At 37.4% G+C, this 17,954-nt stretch overlaps 1 protein-coding gene across 1 annotated transcript; it reads left to right on the plus strand.

The window, feature by feature from the left end:
• The first annotated feature begins 13,072 nt into the window (after nucleotides 1-13,072).
• On the plus strand, nucleotides 13,073-16,165 carry LOC125178536. Its single transcript, XM_047882512.1, has one exon. It carries the CDS (start codon nucleotides 13,235-13,237, stop codon nucleotides 15,446-15,448), a length of 2,214 nt encoding a protein of 737 aa, XP_047738468.1. The 5' UTR covers nucleotides 13,073-13,234; the 3' UTR covers nucleotides 15,449-16,165.
• Nucleotides 16,166-17,954: the final 1,789 nt, after the last annotated feature.

Genomic DNA, 17,954 nt, shown 5'->3' on the forward strand with positions numbered 1-17,954 from the left:
GAATGCATTTAATCGTTTCCGATGTCACCTGAAATTTCAATTCTCATTATGTATGATGTATTCTACCTTTAGTAGACTAGGGGAAAACTTACTTCCTGTTAGAACTAACCACGGTTTATCTTTAATTCGCTTGTATAATGGAAACCTAAGACAAAATTAACCTAATAAGTAAACTATGGTTCTTACCGTGCACGTACTGTTAGAAAAAAACGGTGGAAAAAACGGTCTTACTGGCGTTCTAGTGGCCGGCCGCCCCGTGAGAATAAACTGTTTCGCCGTTTTTATCAGATGTATTACGGATTGCTAGTGTTAAATTAGAATAAAAACGGCGACTCGGTGTTTCTTTTCACGTGCCGACTGGCCACTGAAACGCCGGTAATACCGTTAACGGTAATTTTTCTAACAGTGTATATGATACGCATGGTATTCGTGCGGCAGAATTGGTATCACGTGACGTACTTCGAGTCGCCGGTGTGCCGCAACTGGGTGCGGGCTGAGACCGTCAGTGCCTTCACTGACCAAGACGCCGCCGCTGCTAAGGTCAACTTTACTCAATTATGAAGTGCATCCAGTAATATTGCAATTTTATTTGCGCAGATCTCTAGCCTAATATATATAATTCTACGTTATCATTTATATCGGACCTGCAAAAATACCGCTCAACTACTTAGAGCTGGCTCCCAAATAGAGGGTGAACGCAATAAGGCTGAAAAAGTTTTCGAAGACAAATCCTCTAGTTTGAGGATTTGGGGATTTATGAACACGCAACTTATCCGTGCAGAGGATTATAATGTGCCGAAAATATTCAAAGAGATTTAGTTAAAAATTGTACGTGGCTCAAGCCGTTGCTGTCGAGTAGTTTTCTAAATCCAGCATGCAAAACGTTCCAAATCAATTTAACTCGTGATGTTAAATGTTTTTTTTTGAAATATCGTATCATGAGTTCCAAAACGTATTGGATTTAATGAATTACAGGAATAATTATAGTAACTTTTTTTCTAGAGTTTTCTTTATATAATTTAGAGTTCGATGAAACACTCATAATTATTCTGCCTGATTACGGGCAATTGTTCTATATAATTAATTTATAGAGCGATTCACTGTATTGAAGTTTTTTTCAAATCTCTGACAATAAAACTGACGATGATGTCGCACTTTAGACGACGATGTAGCTCTTCATTTGCATTATATAAATAAACAGTTTTTGCTTACTTACGATAACATTTATGCACCATCAGAAGTAGGCTACCTTTGGCCATACTTTTAGAAAAAGTTAGGAGATCGTAAGTTCATCAGCCAATCATTGGCGGTCTTCCAAGCAAAATCCCCCAATCATAGACAAGAAAATAGAGCGTAAGTACTTACGTTCACTTAGCGAGTTTTGAAAGTATGGCTCCAGAACTATATTGTTATGAGCAGCTGCAATAATTGAAACAATTCATCACTGGTGCGTGTCAATGTCTCGCCGTATCTTCGTTTAGATCACGCATTCTCTCGTATTTGTTTCTGGTCCCTAAAACTTAATTAAATTAAGGCTAATTAGGCTGTGATTTATATAAGGATTTCTTGCAGGCAAAGCGCAGCTCAGCCGCGGCAGTGAAGGCGGCCACGGCCAAGGGTCTGCCCATCGTTGAGCGCAGGAAGCGCTACTGCTTTGCTGTCAGGTGCGTCGTGGCAAAACGCGGCAACTTACTAACCAAATAGTAGTCAAAATAAACTAATCGTCAAAATAATCAAATGAATCAAATCAAATGAAATGAATCAAATCAAATGAAATGAATCAAATCAAATGAATCAAAATAAATGAATCAACTACAGAAATTTCATCACGCTTTGTTTATGTGCATCTTCAATATTTTTAGAAATTTGCACGGAAGTTGATGGATGGCATTAGGCAATTTGATGTCGACAGTAATGGGCTTCTGATAGATTCGTTCTATGTTTTATACCGATGGCAATCAAACGTTCTATGATACTGAGATAAGAGTCTGCAATGCGAATGGCAATTGAATTAGGAGTTGTTTAAATTGCTTTCTTAATATATTTAAATAAAGTATTAGTATTTTATAAGCAATACTTTACAGGTACAAAGGAATAATCGATAGCTTGGCGGAGCAGTCCTGCAAACGTCCCTCGATGCAGAGCGCTGAAGCAATCGGAAACAAACGCAAATTTTCATCCCTAAAAATTCATAAGAAGTCTTTCCTTCTTATGAACTTCACCATTTAACATTTGAACATCAAACTTGACGAATACAAAACAAGATTCATGCGAACGACTAATGACAGCCTCTAGTTATGCTGAAGTTTTAATTAGCTTATTAATGATTTTCGCTAGCGTCCATAAATCAAAAGAATCATTTCATTACATAGAAAAAAATATTTTCATGCTTGTCGTCTCCACCTCGACGCTATTTGGCGAATACGTTTCATTTACATGAACACTTCTTAGGCCAACCGTATTGAAAACATTTTCAGACAATTGGTGAATGTTACAGAACACTTGAAATTAATGCACGTTATTGTAAACATTTTTAAGGCAGTTCGATATCAATATTATGCAAAAAAGGCCTGCAGGATAGAGGCATGACGAAAAATACTTATTTTCTTTGAGGATACTGAGGTAAAGATATTAAGTTTGAAATAAAAGTTGCGTTACATATGCATTCACTTTTCACGAGATCGTTTTGATATTAAATTAGGTTTAACATTAATCTAAGTTTAGATAATGTGATGTCTCTTTATTGTACGTAATATGTAAGTCAAAAGGTTCTATTAGAATAGCTGTTTATTTCTTAGCCCGCTTGAATGACTGCTTGTTGAGTGTTCTTTGGGAGCGGATTGTACGTAGAAGTGATCTAGTTTTGTTAGGTTCATTTCATCACATATTTTACTCAACTCAACTAGTGTAAAATGTTTATTAATAGAATATAATAACTTTTATATTACGAGTTTCACTCGTACTTTTATTACCCTAATTTTCATCGACATATTTCCAACTTTGCGTCCATATCTGGTCAAACTCATCGTAGATGTGGTCAACTTGTATGTTTACCATGGAGATGTTAATGCATGTGAATAACTAAACTGCCAACGGTGATGTTTAGCTTGTGACAATTTTTTCGGTATTGCCTTCGTTCGCGAGTTATACAGATATACTGAGAAACGACCGGCATTTCTCAGGCCGATTTTACCACGTTTTTCTTAGCTCGCTTTCGTGTCTGTGATGATCAAATCTTGCAATCGATATTTCTCAGTCGTCCCGGTGAAATAACTTTCCCGCTAGCTAGCGCTCTGAAACTTTTAGGGAAGCTCAGCTCCCGATGACAATACAATAACCAATCATTTGTTGCACGTTTCCAGGCGTATTTATTCAATGAAATGCGTGGAATTTATTCAATTGATGCATGAAATGAAATTACATGCACCAATGTATTCCCTCGAATACAATTTTCTACAGAACTTCGAAAAGAATTTTCTTTCGTGCATTTGCGTGGCCAACTAAAATAAAATGAATATTATGTAGGACTAAAAATGAGAAAATAAAATACTTGAAAAAAAAAAACTTAAAAAAAAACACGTTTTTCTTGTGGACTAAAAAGTAGAAAATCAATTATGGCACGCCCCAAAAAACGTGTGTCGGGCAGATTTATGATTAAAGCGAAAAGCACACAACACACGAATTTTGGAAATTTGATGGTGAACGTACCGCCCGACTCACGTTTTTTGGGGCGAGCCATAATTGATTTTCTACTTTTTAGTCCACAAGAAAACCGTGGTTTTTTTTAAGTTTTTTTCTAAGTATTTTATTTAAACTTGCACTGACCATGAGCCGTACACGTAGAGCCGTATAACTTGCACCTAGTATTAATTTCTAAATTAGTATAACGTTATATATTGTGAAATCCGTTCCAGAAACATTTAGCTCTGAACTCCTATTAAAGTATTGTTTCAAAATTCCAAGCACAACTACATTCATAAACATTTATTTTTCTTTCATGGTAAAAGTTCACTTCCAAAGCTAATAATTTCCAAAGTTAATTTCCAATCTATTGCACATTCAATGGTATTTTTTGGAAGTTTTTATTTGCGGTTATTACCAGGATTCAGTATGACTTGATTCCCACATTAAAGGGAAAGCCCAGGCGCAGTTCGCTTACGTGCAGGTATTAAGAAAATATCGAACAGAGTTTGGACGAACTTTGGATAAAATTCCTCACGAAATCGGACATACTAAAATTGGGATAGAGCCCGGGCAAGCAAGTTACGGCTCGAACAGCATATGTCTTGTATTTTCCACCTCTAAAAATATCATTTCAAGAGCATGCGTTAACCCCACACATAGTTATTTTGGGTGTCCTCTAAATATATACTTACATTTCATAGAGTTGATACAATTCTCAATAATACGGTTTTACGAAGGCAACAAACCAGGAGAGTTTAGTGATATGGGGTTTAATCCATTAATTAAACAAGTATCTTGTGAGTGTGAAAGGGCTTATTCAGGGCTTGACAACCATTATCGATTGATATTTGATGCAGTGAGTTGAAAATTAGTCTATCACCGACCTGATATTTTATCTCATGTTTGAATGAGCTAAAGCATGAATAGCAATGAGCTAAAGCATGTGCTACTCATGAAATAGAATGAGTAGTGTATGGCGTGCATTGATGTCACGAGAGGCACGAGCTGGAGGGTCTAACCTCTTCCCCCTGCCCCACTCATGGTGGGCGGCTACAGCGATAACGGGCCGCCTGTTGTCACGGTAGCCACGGTAACTAATGTTCCATTGATCGCTGCTGTGAACCATGTTGCTCGTGTCGCTTGCAGTGCACTTCAAGCATGTCGGTTAGCCTTCTTGTCGCCCCCTATATTAATTTCCGCCGGTAACTGGGTGATGATCAAAGTTATTTTGGGATTCGCAGCCCTCGTTATTCTCTCCTTTTTGTGTAACAACAACTTATGTTTGTACTCCTATCACGGTTGACCGTCTGCTAATATGTTATTTTTACCCAATATCTATAATTTCAATTCGTAACTGAAATTCTCCATGGCAAAGTGCTCAGAGTTCTTCGATGTGAAATTTCCACGTCATTTTTATCGACCAGAATGTATCATAACAGCTCCTGCTATTATCTGTCTTTTTTTTCTGCAAGATTTTGCAGCAGTTGCGTGCCAGGAGCGATGTTGAGAAGCGTGTGACGGAACGATGTTCGCATAAGAATTATTTGGATGCAAGTCAGGCCTGGGGAATTGCGTGTGTGACTGCGAGGTTGTGCCCGAAGTGAGTGGCTGTGAGTGAAGTTGGCATAATAATTTTTTTGGCTGAACGCGTGATCAGAAGTGTGGACCTGAAATCGTGCTAGACGCGACATTTATTCTGCTGGGAGTGAAGTTGGGGTAAAAATTATGCTGCTGCGAGCGAGGTTGGGGTAAAAGTTATGCTGCTGAGTGCGAGTTTGGGGTAAAAGTTATGCTGCTGACAGAGAGGTTGGGGTAAAATTTATGCTGCTGGGAGAGAGGTTGGGGTAAAATTCATGCTGCTGGAAGAGAGGTTGGGTAAAATTTATGCTGCTGGGAGAGAGGTTGGGGTAAAATTCATGCTGCTGGAAGAGAGGTTGGGTAAAATTTATGCTGCTGGGAGAGAGGTTGGGGTAAAATTCATGCTGCCGGGAGAGAGGATAGGGTAAAATTTATGCTGCTGGGAGAGAGGTTGGGGCAAAATTCATGCTGCTGAGAGAAAGGTTGGGGTAAAATTCATGCTGCTGGGAGAAAGGTTGGGGTAAAATTTATGCTGCTGTTAGAAAGGTTGGGGTAAAATTCATTCTGTTATAATAAAAAATTATACAGATGAGAGCGAAGTTCTAGTCATATGTACGGGGCTGAGAGTCTAAAAAGTAGGGCAAGGTTGCGGCCCAACACACTGCATGCTCGGCCTGGTTGATACTGGGCCAGATCGGCCGCATCATTTAGTGAATGCATTCACAATTTATCAAATTGGAAATCAGCTCGAAGCAATTTGGGTTGGTTACTACTGAACTGTTGAATATTGCCATGCGTTGCTTGTAGATCATATTAATTTTTTGAACTGATGTGGTCCCTAAAATTCCAAAGACAAAAATAATTTCTGCCTATATTTTGTTTGAGTTTTGGCTTGAAATTTTTTCTCCAAGCTAAATTATGTATCCATAAGGTTTTCGTGATTATTATTATTATTTATTTTATAATTTATTATTATCAGTGTCTGTTGCTATATATTATTTCGACATCGGTGTTGAATTGCAAAAATGAGATTCTGTTAGAATTTTTTATTTTCAGCTCTTTTTAGCGCATTTTCTCATTTATGGAAAAAATGCACTATTGTGCTCGCCATGTCCGTCTGTCTGTCTGTCTGTCCGTCCGTCTGTCCGTCCGTCCGTGACCTCACGTTTTCGTCACGAGAAAATGCGCTCTCTGTCACTCACTGCAGTGAGTACTGAGTTATATTTTTTAAGTTTCTAATGGAAACCTCCAGAATGGAGTGCATGCATCAGTCCTACTCCTTCAAGGTCAATTTAATTCCATGCATGTGGTAGTACAACTACATTCTTATTCATGCATGCAATATAAATCATGTCAGTAGCATGCAAGTGAGTATAATTTACATTTTAATTAATATCAATATTTGTAGGATTGAACTTAAATTTTGTAGCGTCACCCGCTCCAAAATTGATTGTGTCAGAGTAAGTTCTTCACCTAAGATATAGTCACTTCTTGATTCTTGATTTGTTCTAAAATGTATCATTTTTTTCATAGAATATTAATTTTTTTTTTAAAACAATAGAGAGTGATGCATGAGAGAAAATAAATTATTGCATTCCATCCTTTAGGATTATCGTGGTCTCTTCATATTTCATTGTTAATTCGTCATGCTCACATCTAACTTCTCTGCTTCCCATGGTGCTTCTGCGAATTATTCATGCTACACGTACGTTTCAAAGTTTCATTCCAGTCCCATGATAAATTTCAATTTAATTCCTTATACGTATTATTCAATCATGCCTCGAACAACTTTAACAGGATTTTAACATGTCTATAACCGGGCAATATATGACAGTTGCATACCTCTTATGATAGAATTATCTTTCTTTTACGCCTGAGATAAAAAACCTTAGTTCCGAAACCATGATCACATGATGGTTCTCTTCCCAATTAAAAAATGTTACTTATATTTTATTCGTGCAAGTTTTGTGCTCATACCTAGGATAGTTTCATCACCATTTATCTTACACCATTTCTTTTTATATTCCAATATCAAAGACAGTATCATGTAAATATCATCCGTACAACTGTTGTCTCCTTAAATGCTGCTGGTGAGGACACATACAGCTGCTGGTGAGGTCACATACAGCTGCTGGTGAGGTCACGTACAGCTGCTGGTGAGGTCACATACAGCTGCTGATGAGGTCACGTACAGCTGCTGGTGAGGTCACATACAGCTGCTGGTGAGGTCTCTTATCTCCAAGTGTTAAATAATTAAGCAGGCATTAAAAATCCCGCAAATCGCGTGCAGCGCTCGGCGGGGCTTCCGTATCAGCGGCCATACTTTCAAAACTCGCTAAGTGAACGTAAGTACTTACGCTCTATTTTCTTGTCTGTGATTGGTGGATTTTGCTTGAAAGGCCGTCAATGAACGTAAGTACTTACGCTCTATTTTCTTGTCTGTGATTGGTGGATTTTGCTTGAAAGGCCGTCAATGATTGGCTGATGAACTTACGATCTCTTAACTTTTTTTGAAAGTATAGGCCCAGGGCTGTAATATCGCTGTAACATCGTCATGATAATCTTGTATTTAGGAACAAATATTATAACCCTTCTAGTTCCTAAATTGTATCGTCTTAATTTTACCATTAAAATGTAACCTACAGAATGTTGCATTCAAAAACGCTGTCACCAAAATATTGCAATAGAAATATGGTATATTGATATTTGGTCTCTTTATATTGACTTTTTTTGACTGGAAGACATTGGCTAGATGGCAATTGCTTGATTATTTACCTTAGTTTTGTCTGGATAACGATTACTAGGTTTTTGACTATTATATTTACTAGATAAATAATAACTAGATGCTTGACCTTTGCTTTGGCTAGAAAATAAAACCAGATGCTTCACTATAAATAGGCTCGGCACACGATTCGCTAATATCGACAAGAAGTTTCAACAAGAAAGCACTCTAGATTATATCGATAGCCGCACTTCCCCTCGCTTCGCGCGTGCGCCAATCAGAGCGCAGCTCAGCGTGACCCTCGTGACGTCACGCTCAGCTGCAGCCAATCAACAAACTCACATTTTCGTTCCACCTTTCCAGTGATGGTCAGCTTTACGTTGAGAACGGTTATCGTGTCTCACTCTCTGTTAAATTTCGTAAGAAATTTACTTCTCGATTAAATTTTGTTGAATATCGGAAATAATTTAAAAATTCAAACAGTAATTAAATGATTTTATCTTAATTTTATTTTTAAAGTTCACATGGTATGCTCATGTTGTGAAAACACTAATTGAACGACTCGGCGAGCAGTGAATTGATTGAAAACTTAACTAAAATCGTTGCTACGTGCGACCGGCAGTAGAACTCTTCGCAGTACATGTCGACCTGGAGGTATGATCTAGAGGTATGATCTAGAGGTATGATCTAGAGGTATGATCTAGAGGTATGATCTAGAGGTATGATCTATAGGCATGATCTAGAGGCATGATCTATAGGCATGATCCAGAGGCATGATCTAGAGGTATGATCTGGAGGTATGTTCCACATGTATGTTTTTAAGTGAGTTATCTTTTGACGAGTTATGCGAGGTTTGTTAAAATATTCTTATACTTTTCTCCTGATTTGTGATATTATTAATGTTATTTAATGAACTGTTCAGAGTTTTGGTGCGAATAACTGCCTCAATTTTTGAATTAAAGGCAGATCAGCATATCCTACAGAAGTTTATTCCATCAAATGAGAGTTATCCATTTGCAGTGTCTATCTTATTATTGACTCATGCCACCTTCATTTAAACAAATGCGGGTCGTTGCTAAACACAGTATATTGAAGTTATGTGCAAATTACTTCTTTATTGTTCCTTACTATCGAACAAGTAAAGCCGGTATTATGAAGAGGAATTTAGGTTCAAAACAACTCATTGTGGTAATCATCCCTTCCCACTTATAATTATTTTGTCATCAAATATCATCAGACAGAAGCTGATTTTTGTCAGGAACTAAAACTTTTTCATTCGCAGTTTGGTCGAAGTCAATAAATTAGTTAGATAAATGAACTGTGAACGAGAAAAAACTGCAGGTCGCAGGCTGCACACAAACATGGCGTCGCAGTGCAGGCCGCAGGCTGTGCACAAACATGGCGTCGCAGTGCAGGTCGCAGGCTGTGCACAAACATGGCGTCGCAGTGCAGGTCGCAGGCTGTACTGTACACAAACATGGCGTCGCAGTGCAGGTCGCAGGCTGTGCACAAACATGGCGTCGCAGTGCAGGTCGCAGGCTGTACACAAACATGGCGTCGTCCTGACAACCACACTCATGACTTACCTCAACCTTTGCTCGCCGGCTCGAACATTTGTCAATGTTGAAGAGTAATGCTTGGAATAACGTTCAGATAAACTACTCATGATTCTTATATTCTTAGGGGCGAGAAATAAAATTAAAATAACGAAATACTGAATTTCTCTTAATAACATTTATTCAAGTAATTGAGTAATACTTTTGTACAAAAACTTTAACTTTTTTTACTGGAAAAATCTCACCATCAGTTTCAGCTTCAAAGAAATGAATTTATAGAATAATTAACGTTAAGAAATTATATTCAGGACTTCTTTTAACTTATTTATAGTAGCGCATCAATAGACGATGTCACGAAAACAGATAGATCTGTAAAGACAGAACCATCTCCACGTGTCCAAGCAGCAGCGTGATATACCCCGAAAACAAGTTAATAATTCATATCATTGACTGCAATAATCAATGTTATCATGTTATTGCTACCGATGGCGCAATAACATTCGTGGAATTGGAGGATATGGTCAAGCTTCGGAAATGGTAACATTTTTAGAAATTAGTCGTGTTTTCTAGTTCGCTAATTCCGTGGATACTTTCCTTAATTGTTCTCATGAAATATTTGTTGCAATAAATATTGCATAAAATATATCAAATTCACACAGGTATCTTGATGCAAAAACAAAGAATTTGAATTCCCGCCTCTAACAAGCGCACTTGTAAGGATCTCAGAATGGATTATTATCAGACGTACCGCATGATTGTTAACATAACTCATTAACTGCTGTAATGAGTTAAAGTAAAGTAATTAGGTAATTTTCATCTGGTGTGTACTTTCGCTTGATATAAAAATTGAGTATATGCATTCGAAGTAGCTACGCATTTTCGTGTACATTACTGAAACTCTAGGGATTTTGCAGCTAAGATATCATTTATTCGCGGAATTTCGGAATTAGAACTTTACAAACTTTCGAAGAATGTTTTATTTTTCGTGAATCTATTACGCTCAATTTGCTAGGTCTATGTTTTTTCGACCAACGATGAGTTATTAGCTACTTGACTATTAGTCTAGTCGTTAGCTGGCTTACCACTAGTTTGGTGATCAACTAGTTAGCTATTAGTCCAATCTCTAACTAGTTTGCTACTAGTCTTCCTAGACTCCCACAATAGAACTGAAATAATAAAACGACGTTTTGGAACAAAAGCGCTACCCTAACCCCCACTTGACCGAGACCTTCTAAAATCGGACAAACTCCCGGAGATTTAGTATGTAATGCAAATTCTATGAACTTGAACACAAACCCAATAAAATAATTATTTATTGGCTTTAATTAAGCATATTTACTTATTCTGTTAACTGGAAATTGAACGCTTTTATATGCCTACATTTCAAAAGTTGTTTTAATGCGTGAGTCATAATTAATCTTGAACCATACAGAGAAAATTGAGTGATTTTGTCACGTTTTACATCACCCGGAATTTTACATTAGAATACACGTAGTATACAATTCAAATAGCGATATGATCAATCTTATCTTCGATGGTAAATTTTATTGTCTTCGCTCAATCCCCCAAGATTTATTTAATCCCACCATGACAATAATTTTCCCAGGTTTGTGTCGACTTCTTCAGTAATGTTTGATTTATTGCAGTGCAGATTGGAAAGCGATGTCATAGAGTGAGCGGTTCGTTCCATTTTGTGCATAATTACTCCTGTAAATTCGCGTGTGCCCAACATCAACGTCAGCCCAATAACAGCTATCACGTTTTATGGGGCGACGGCTTTTAAGTAATGTAATCCAAATAAATGAAGTTTTAACTGATTATAACAGAGCTTCGTAAAATTTTTCATAATTATTCGAGTTAACTTTTGAAGATATTGAGGCACGAGAGATAAAATTTATCTGTCTCTCTATAATTTTTTGTCATCAAGATACGAGTATTTCCAATCTACAGTAATTTCTAAAAGTTGTAATTATTAATAGAAATTATGAACGTGAGGTGACAAATTCATGAGCGTGACGTTCAAAATATTAGTTTATGCACTACAAATGAATTGCGGGGGACACCAGTCGAAAACCAAGGAACCAATTAAAATCTAACAAATCATATCTGTAATCCATGAATAATATTTCAAATAATGCGATTTTTTATGTTACTTATAACATATATGTTAATATTTTTTAATAGATTGCTATAGCATATGTATGTATAATTCTACGAACACACAGGTTAAGTTACCTCTCATTTTGGATAGAAGTTTGGCATCCAACCATTATCATTATCATTACTTCTCTCCCACCATTACTTCTACTTCGTCCATAACGTAACATATACACACGTATAGGGATACCTCTCTTTTTAGGTAATAGTTTGCCATCCAACCCCGATGTGATTCAGTATAGCCTATGTATTCAGTATAGACTATGTGTTCAGTATAGACTATGTGTTCAGTATAGACTATGTGTTCAGTATATACTATGTGTTCAGTATAGACTATGTGTTCAGTATAGACTATGTGTTCAGTATAGACTATGTATTCAGTATAGACTGTGTATTCAGTATAGACTATGTATTCAGTATAGACTGTGTATTCAGTATAGACTATGTATTCAGTATATACTATGTATTGATTGTTGTTAAAACTGACGGTCAGGTCGGAGGCCTTGACCCAAACTGCAGTGCAGCGTTGGTTGTTCTACGCCATCATTGATCGAGTTCTACTCTGGAGCGTATATAAAAGACTAACGGACTCATCTTTGAAGTTCTTATTCGAAATATTTCATTATTTAATTTGTATGTGTAGATTGTGAGGCAATATTATGTTTCAGTTTCTGCTTACTAATTTATTCATTATTATTATGAGGCACTATAACTGATCCTGTTTTTGCAGGTGGAGTTTCCAGGGCTGAATGGAAGACCAGCGTCAACGATCAGCCTTCGCCAATATCAACAGAAGGACGTTACCCTCCTGAGAACTTCACCCTCCTGAGAATTTCACCCTCCTGAGAACTTTACCCTTCTGAAAACGTTTCTTCATGAAAACGTTACTGCCCAGAGGACGTTCCAGCAGAAAACGTTACCCTCCGAAGAGCGTTACCCCCTGAAGAGCGTTACCCTCCGAAGAACATTACCCTTCTGAGAACATGACCATCCTGAAAACGTCACCCTCCCGCATACGTCACTTCTGGGAACTTTCCCTTGCTGAACTCGTTCGACGATCTTCGTGCTTCACTCTACTGAACTCAGCTAATATATTCGTAACTTCCGTCGACGCATAATCCGTTCGAGCCTCTTTACTTGAACACGTCATTTTATGAAGAATGTTTAATAAATAAAATACGGAAATCACTGAACTAATATCGAAAAGATTTCAGGAGTCAAATCCAGGACTAAACCGTGGTTCTGAATCAAACTCTGAAATTTGAAGTAATTAGATTATTTCTTCATTACCATTGTAATTTTCTCAAATACTTCTGAAAATATAACACCGTGATATATATACTTTCTATTCAAGTTCAGGTTTATTTATCAAGTACTATGAAATTTAAACATTTAAATGTGTACATGTTCGTAGACTAACTTTGGCATTGAGAAAACATTTTAGAGAATCAAGAATATGAAATAAATATTTAACGGAATCGAAAGGGGTGTTAGCCACCAATCGGCAATCGAAGAGAATTTGTCACAAAAACTCACCATGTCGGCCTGTGTAAACGGCTACCGTATCACCATTCAGGTTATTCCTACCTTGGTTAACCAAAGTGTAAAGCTTGTACCATATAAAAAGTATGAACGATGTCCAGAAGATCCCGGTCCCATAATAGCGGCTGTTTTCTTGACTCTCATATTCGTGGTGTCAGTGGTCTTATCAATCATGATCATAGTTACAATAATCACAAGCTTTTCATTGAAGAAGTTATTATACTCGAAGTTAATCCTGAACATCTGTTCTGTTGTTATTTTAGACTGTTTTCTGAACCTAACTATCGCCTTAGTTTACGTTTCTACAGCACCGTGGCAATTCGGGTATCCAGTTTGCTATATCAACTCATTCTTCATGCTTCTCATCACACTGGAAATGATTTTAGCTATTGCACTATTCGCGATGGACAGATTACTGGTCCTGAGGAAATTCGCCCCATACTTGAGTATGTCTAAGAACAAAGTGACAGCTCTTATTTTGCTGACATGGCTGATAAGTCTGAGTTTGTCACTGCCAGTGGTCGTCGGGTTCTCAAGCATGCCGTACAAGATGAGATATTCGTGCAGTGTAGCAGACAGCAGAGACGATGAGTATCTCATCGTGCGGCTAATAATCGTGATTATTTTCCCTGTATTCATGCTATTCTTTATCCTATTTATTACTTGCTACATTTTCCACACTGAGAAAACTAAGCACAAAAAAGTGAAGGGTGGTCAAACATACACGTACCTCGACCAGATCCTCATGACTCCGTACTACAGGAACGAGATCTACCCGTCGCTCTGCATGATGGCCCTTGTTGTGGCTTACTTCATCTTCTGGCTTCCCTTTGCCTTTTTAATCACATTGGATCCTCTTCTTTCGCAAGACTGGTTCAATAAAACTGAACCATCTGGTCAAATATTGTCAGGTGCAAACACATCAAATACGAACACAACCAACCATATCCCTGAGATGATCAACACGCCCGTTTATGAGACGGTGTTTATTTGGTTTCGATTTATATTCGATTTGCTAGTCCCCATCATCATCTTTACTTCACTTAAAGACGTGAGGCTGAAGTGTGAAAATTTGATCATGTGTTGCAGACCTGCTACAATTGATGCCACTTCACCAAAGCACATGAATTCTACGTTCATGAAGACGCCCAAGTCTTCGGGGTTCGCAGAACTCAAATACACGAGCAAAAAGACCAAGAATGACCAGAAGAATATGGTCAGTTTCAACACCCCAGTCTTATTTGTGACGGATGATGGACTCCAAATCAGGACCGTGGACGAAACCTACGCGGAGGTGAGCGATCACAAGAGCCTCTTGGGCTTCAACAAGAATGCAAACCCAGAGCCCAAATTTTCCTACGAGTCATGCGATATCGTCATGCCCAGCGAAGAGTTCACGGACTTCGAAGGCGAGTTTGACATCAGTGAGGATATCGTGCCTAAGAAACACTACGCACAACTGCAGGACGACTACGAGGACGAAAAAAGTTTCACGGAGCAAGTAATCATGGGGGCCAACCGGGCTCTTATGGCGCAAAAAGCCGAAGAAGATGAAAATTTAAACAACAGGCACATAGACTCTGAAGCCGGCGGCCTACAGTCAAGACCGGAGTCAGTGAAAGAAGAGAAGAAACCCAATAAGGTTGCCGAAATTGATGAACGTGAAATGATGGAAGTCGAAGAAAAGTTCGATGAAACCATAGACCTTAACGAAAAGCCTAAAAAAGCAAAGAAACATGTTAGGTTTGACACAGAGAACTTGATTCAAAGCATTCCTAGACCACGTTCGAATGAAAGTTCCATTGGGGATGACGAATTTGAAACTGTGAGCATTAATTCAAATGATTCCGGAGTCTGGGCCGACTCTGAGTTAGACGAATCAGAACTCGTCAAAATTTCCGGAAAGAAGTTCAAGCCTAAGAGAGTTGTACATAATATTCGTAATCCGCCACCAATGACATTGAATAAAAAGAACAGCGGTTACGGACGGTTAGGCAAACCAACGCCCAAACGAAAAGTTTCAAAAAATCAAGTGGACCCAAACATAGTTTCTAAAAATCACCACAACGCAGCCGCTACAAAAAAACTTCCAGGCACTCCCAGTCTGCATAATATCAAGAGCAGGTACATGGATCATTATAAGAACACAAACGCAACTGCCAACTCAGTCAAAAAAATTGTCAAGCCTCCTAGTTTACAAAGCTATTAGGGAAGTCTTTCTTGTCTGAATGTCAGACGACCAATGGGAGCTAACCTTGGGCCGTCAATGGCAGAGCAATGTAGTCAATCAGTTTGTGAATTTAGTTTCTTATGCACATTGTAAATAGATTAGTTATATGTACAAATTTTAACATTTGTACTTATTATTATGTTCTTTTTGACCAAAGTTATAGGTGAACTATAAATACTCATTTTAACGACAGTATTTGAGTGCAGTATAGTCGAGTCTGTGTAAACTGCTGAAAGTAATAATGCAATGCTTTGCTAGATGTTTTAATTTGAAATTTATGGCCTTACCTGCTCATAAGAACATTATTTAATTTTTGCTGTGGTCAATTTGTTGTGAGCGAAACATTTGAACTGTAACTCACGAGCACTGAGCCAGAAGGCACATTTGAACTGCAGTTCAGAACACAAATATTCGATTAGTCAGAGAAATTGGCGCCTCTTAGTGATGAATTTCATGTTGCCTATAAATATTACTTGATTCAAATGCCGATATGATTGTAATGCCAGACATGTTCTTGAGGGTTGTCATGAGTTTTTAGGTCGTAATTATTTATCTGTTATTGGTTTAATCAAATGGTTCAACTCATAATTGGTTCAATCAATTAGAGTTACCCGTTACTGGTTCAACTGCAGCAAGATTGTCTGTGTCGACAGAATTATTCTCATAAGTTTTTAATGAAATGAACCATAAGTCAGGTAGTCCATATTCTTAAATATTATTTTGTTATTGTTAATTTTAAATATATATTTGTTCATGATCCGTGACCTTTGGAGATAAAAACAATAATTTCATGTTCGTTTGATGGAACTATGTTCAAATATTCCACATCAACACTGAATCATTCTAGTCTGTACCGAATGGTTTGCAGGAGCCAAATTCTCGACAAACCAATATCTAGGCACATGCCTTACTAGCAATAACATCTTAGAGTACAAACTTCTACATTATATGCTAAAATCGAAATTTCCAAGGGAACATAGTTCAAGACTATATTTTTATAGCCTGCGTTCGAGCAGAATGAATTTAATGAATGAAGCCCCGGACGTTGTTGCGTTTGCCTGATGTTGCTGCAACCGCTGGATGCGTTTGCTATGTTTTTGAGAGGCGTGAGAAGTGGTGCCGTTGACTTGATATTATGTAATATCAAATATTATGTAATGTCAAATATTATGTTATGTCAAATAATATGTAATGTCAAATATTATTTAATATCAAATATTATGTAATATCAATATAACTACGCAATAGAGAAATAAAACAGGTGATGACGTCAGAGGTTCACACAAATCCAACGCGAGTGTTCTCTATGTGATCGCCAAAGTTCAAAGGTAGTGGCACTTTATGTCAGTTATTTTCAGCAGATTTGAGTGCGTTCACAAAATAGGAGTGCCTTTAATATTAATTAGTCGTCTTTCTGTGTGTTTCTGTGTCATTAGCTTCTATTGAAGCTATAATATGTTTAAACTTACATAATTATTGAAATTATTTTGATTGCTTAATAAATCTAAACCAGCCATTGACAATAAGATGCTTACAAATATATTCGTTAAAAAATTCTAGTACTTTTACCTATTTAACTGTCATATGTCTAAACTATTTCCTCTTCCGTTAGCTAACGAAAACTAAAGCAAGGGAGGTTTAAGATGACAATAAAAAACTGATTAGTGCATATAGCATTTTCTTCATTCATTAATTAGATGAGAAGTAGACCGATATAGCCCAACTGTCCCGGGAGAATACGCATAGCCGAATAAGACCCCAACCACATCATGCACTCGAAAAAATTAATGTCATGTTGTCTAAATAGTGACACACTCTATAGTGTGTCAGGTTGGTCCACACAAGGACAAGAAGTGCTTCGCTATTTTTTGTCCCACTAATTTCTCTGAGAATGGCCTTACTCCATGCCGGTCCGTTCACTTTTGTCCTAATGTAAATAAATGTACGAAATATATATGCAAACCTTCGAGGCTTCTCATAAATCAACAGGATAAAACATATAAGTAATCTTTATCAATCCCTAAAAAACGATCTGACAAATTAACGTACGCCTATCTTTATGAACCAATGCAATTATTTGTCAATTAAATTCATAAAATATTCAATAAAAATTCAGCGATGAACACAGCACCGCGGTAAAAAAAAAGTTCAGAATCACGATTTGTTCAACTTGCATGAAGTTTATTATTTAGATCAACTTTAGAGAGAAAATTGTTGCCTGTTTTTCCTTATACGTTGAGGTTTGAATCATCCCTGCAGAAACTGATGAATGTCAACCTAAATTCTGGGCGGGAAGCTTTATAATAGGAGACACGCAAATGACTATAGATGTAATTGCAATCAATGTGTGACCAATCCTAAAACTCTGGACATCGTCTTCGTCTCTTTATAAGTTTTAATTCAACCTAGGTTAATTATTAACGATTTTACAAGTATTAGACACATATCGACAATAAACCCAGGACTGAACCTCTTTCCATCAAAT

Source organism: Hyalella azteca, unplaced genomic scaffold (genome assembly GCF_000764305.2).
Source record: "Hyalella azteca isolate HAZT.00-mixed unplaced genomic scaffold, Hazt_2.0.2 contig10616, whole genome shotgun sequence".
Lineage (NCBI taxonomy): Eukaryota > Metazoa > Arthropoda > Malacostraca > Amphipoda > Hyalellidae > Hyalella > Hyalella azteca.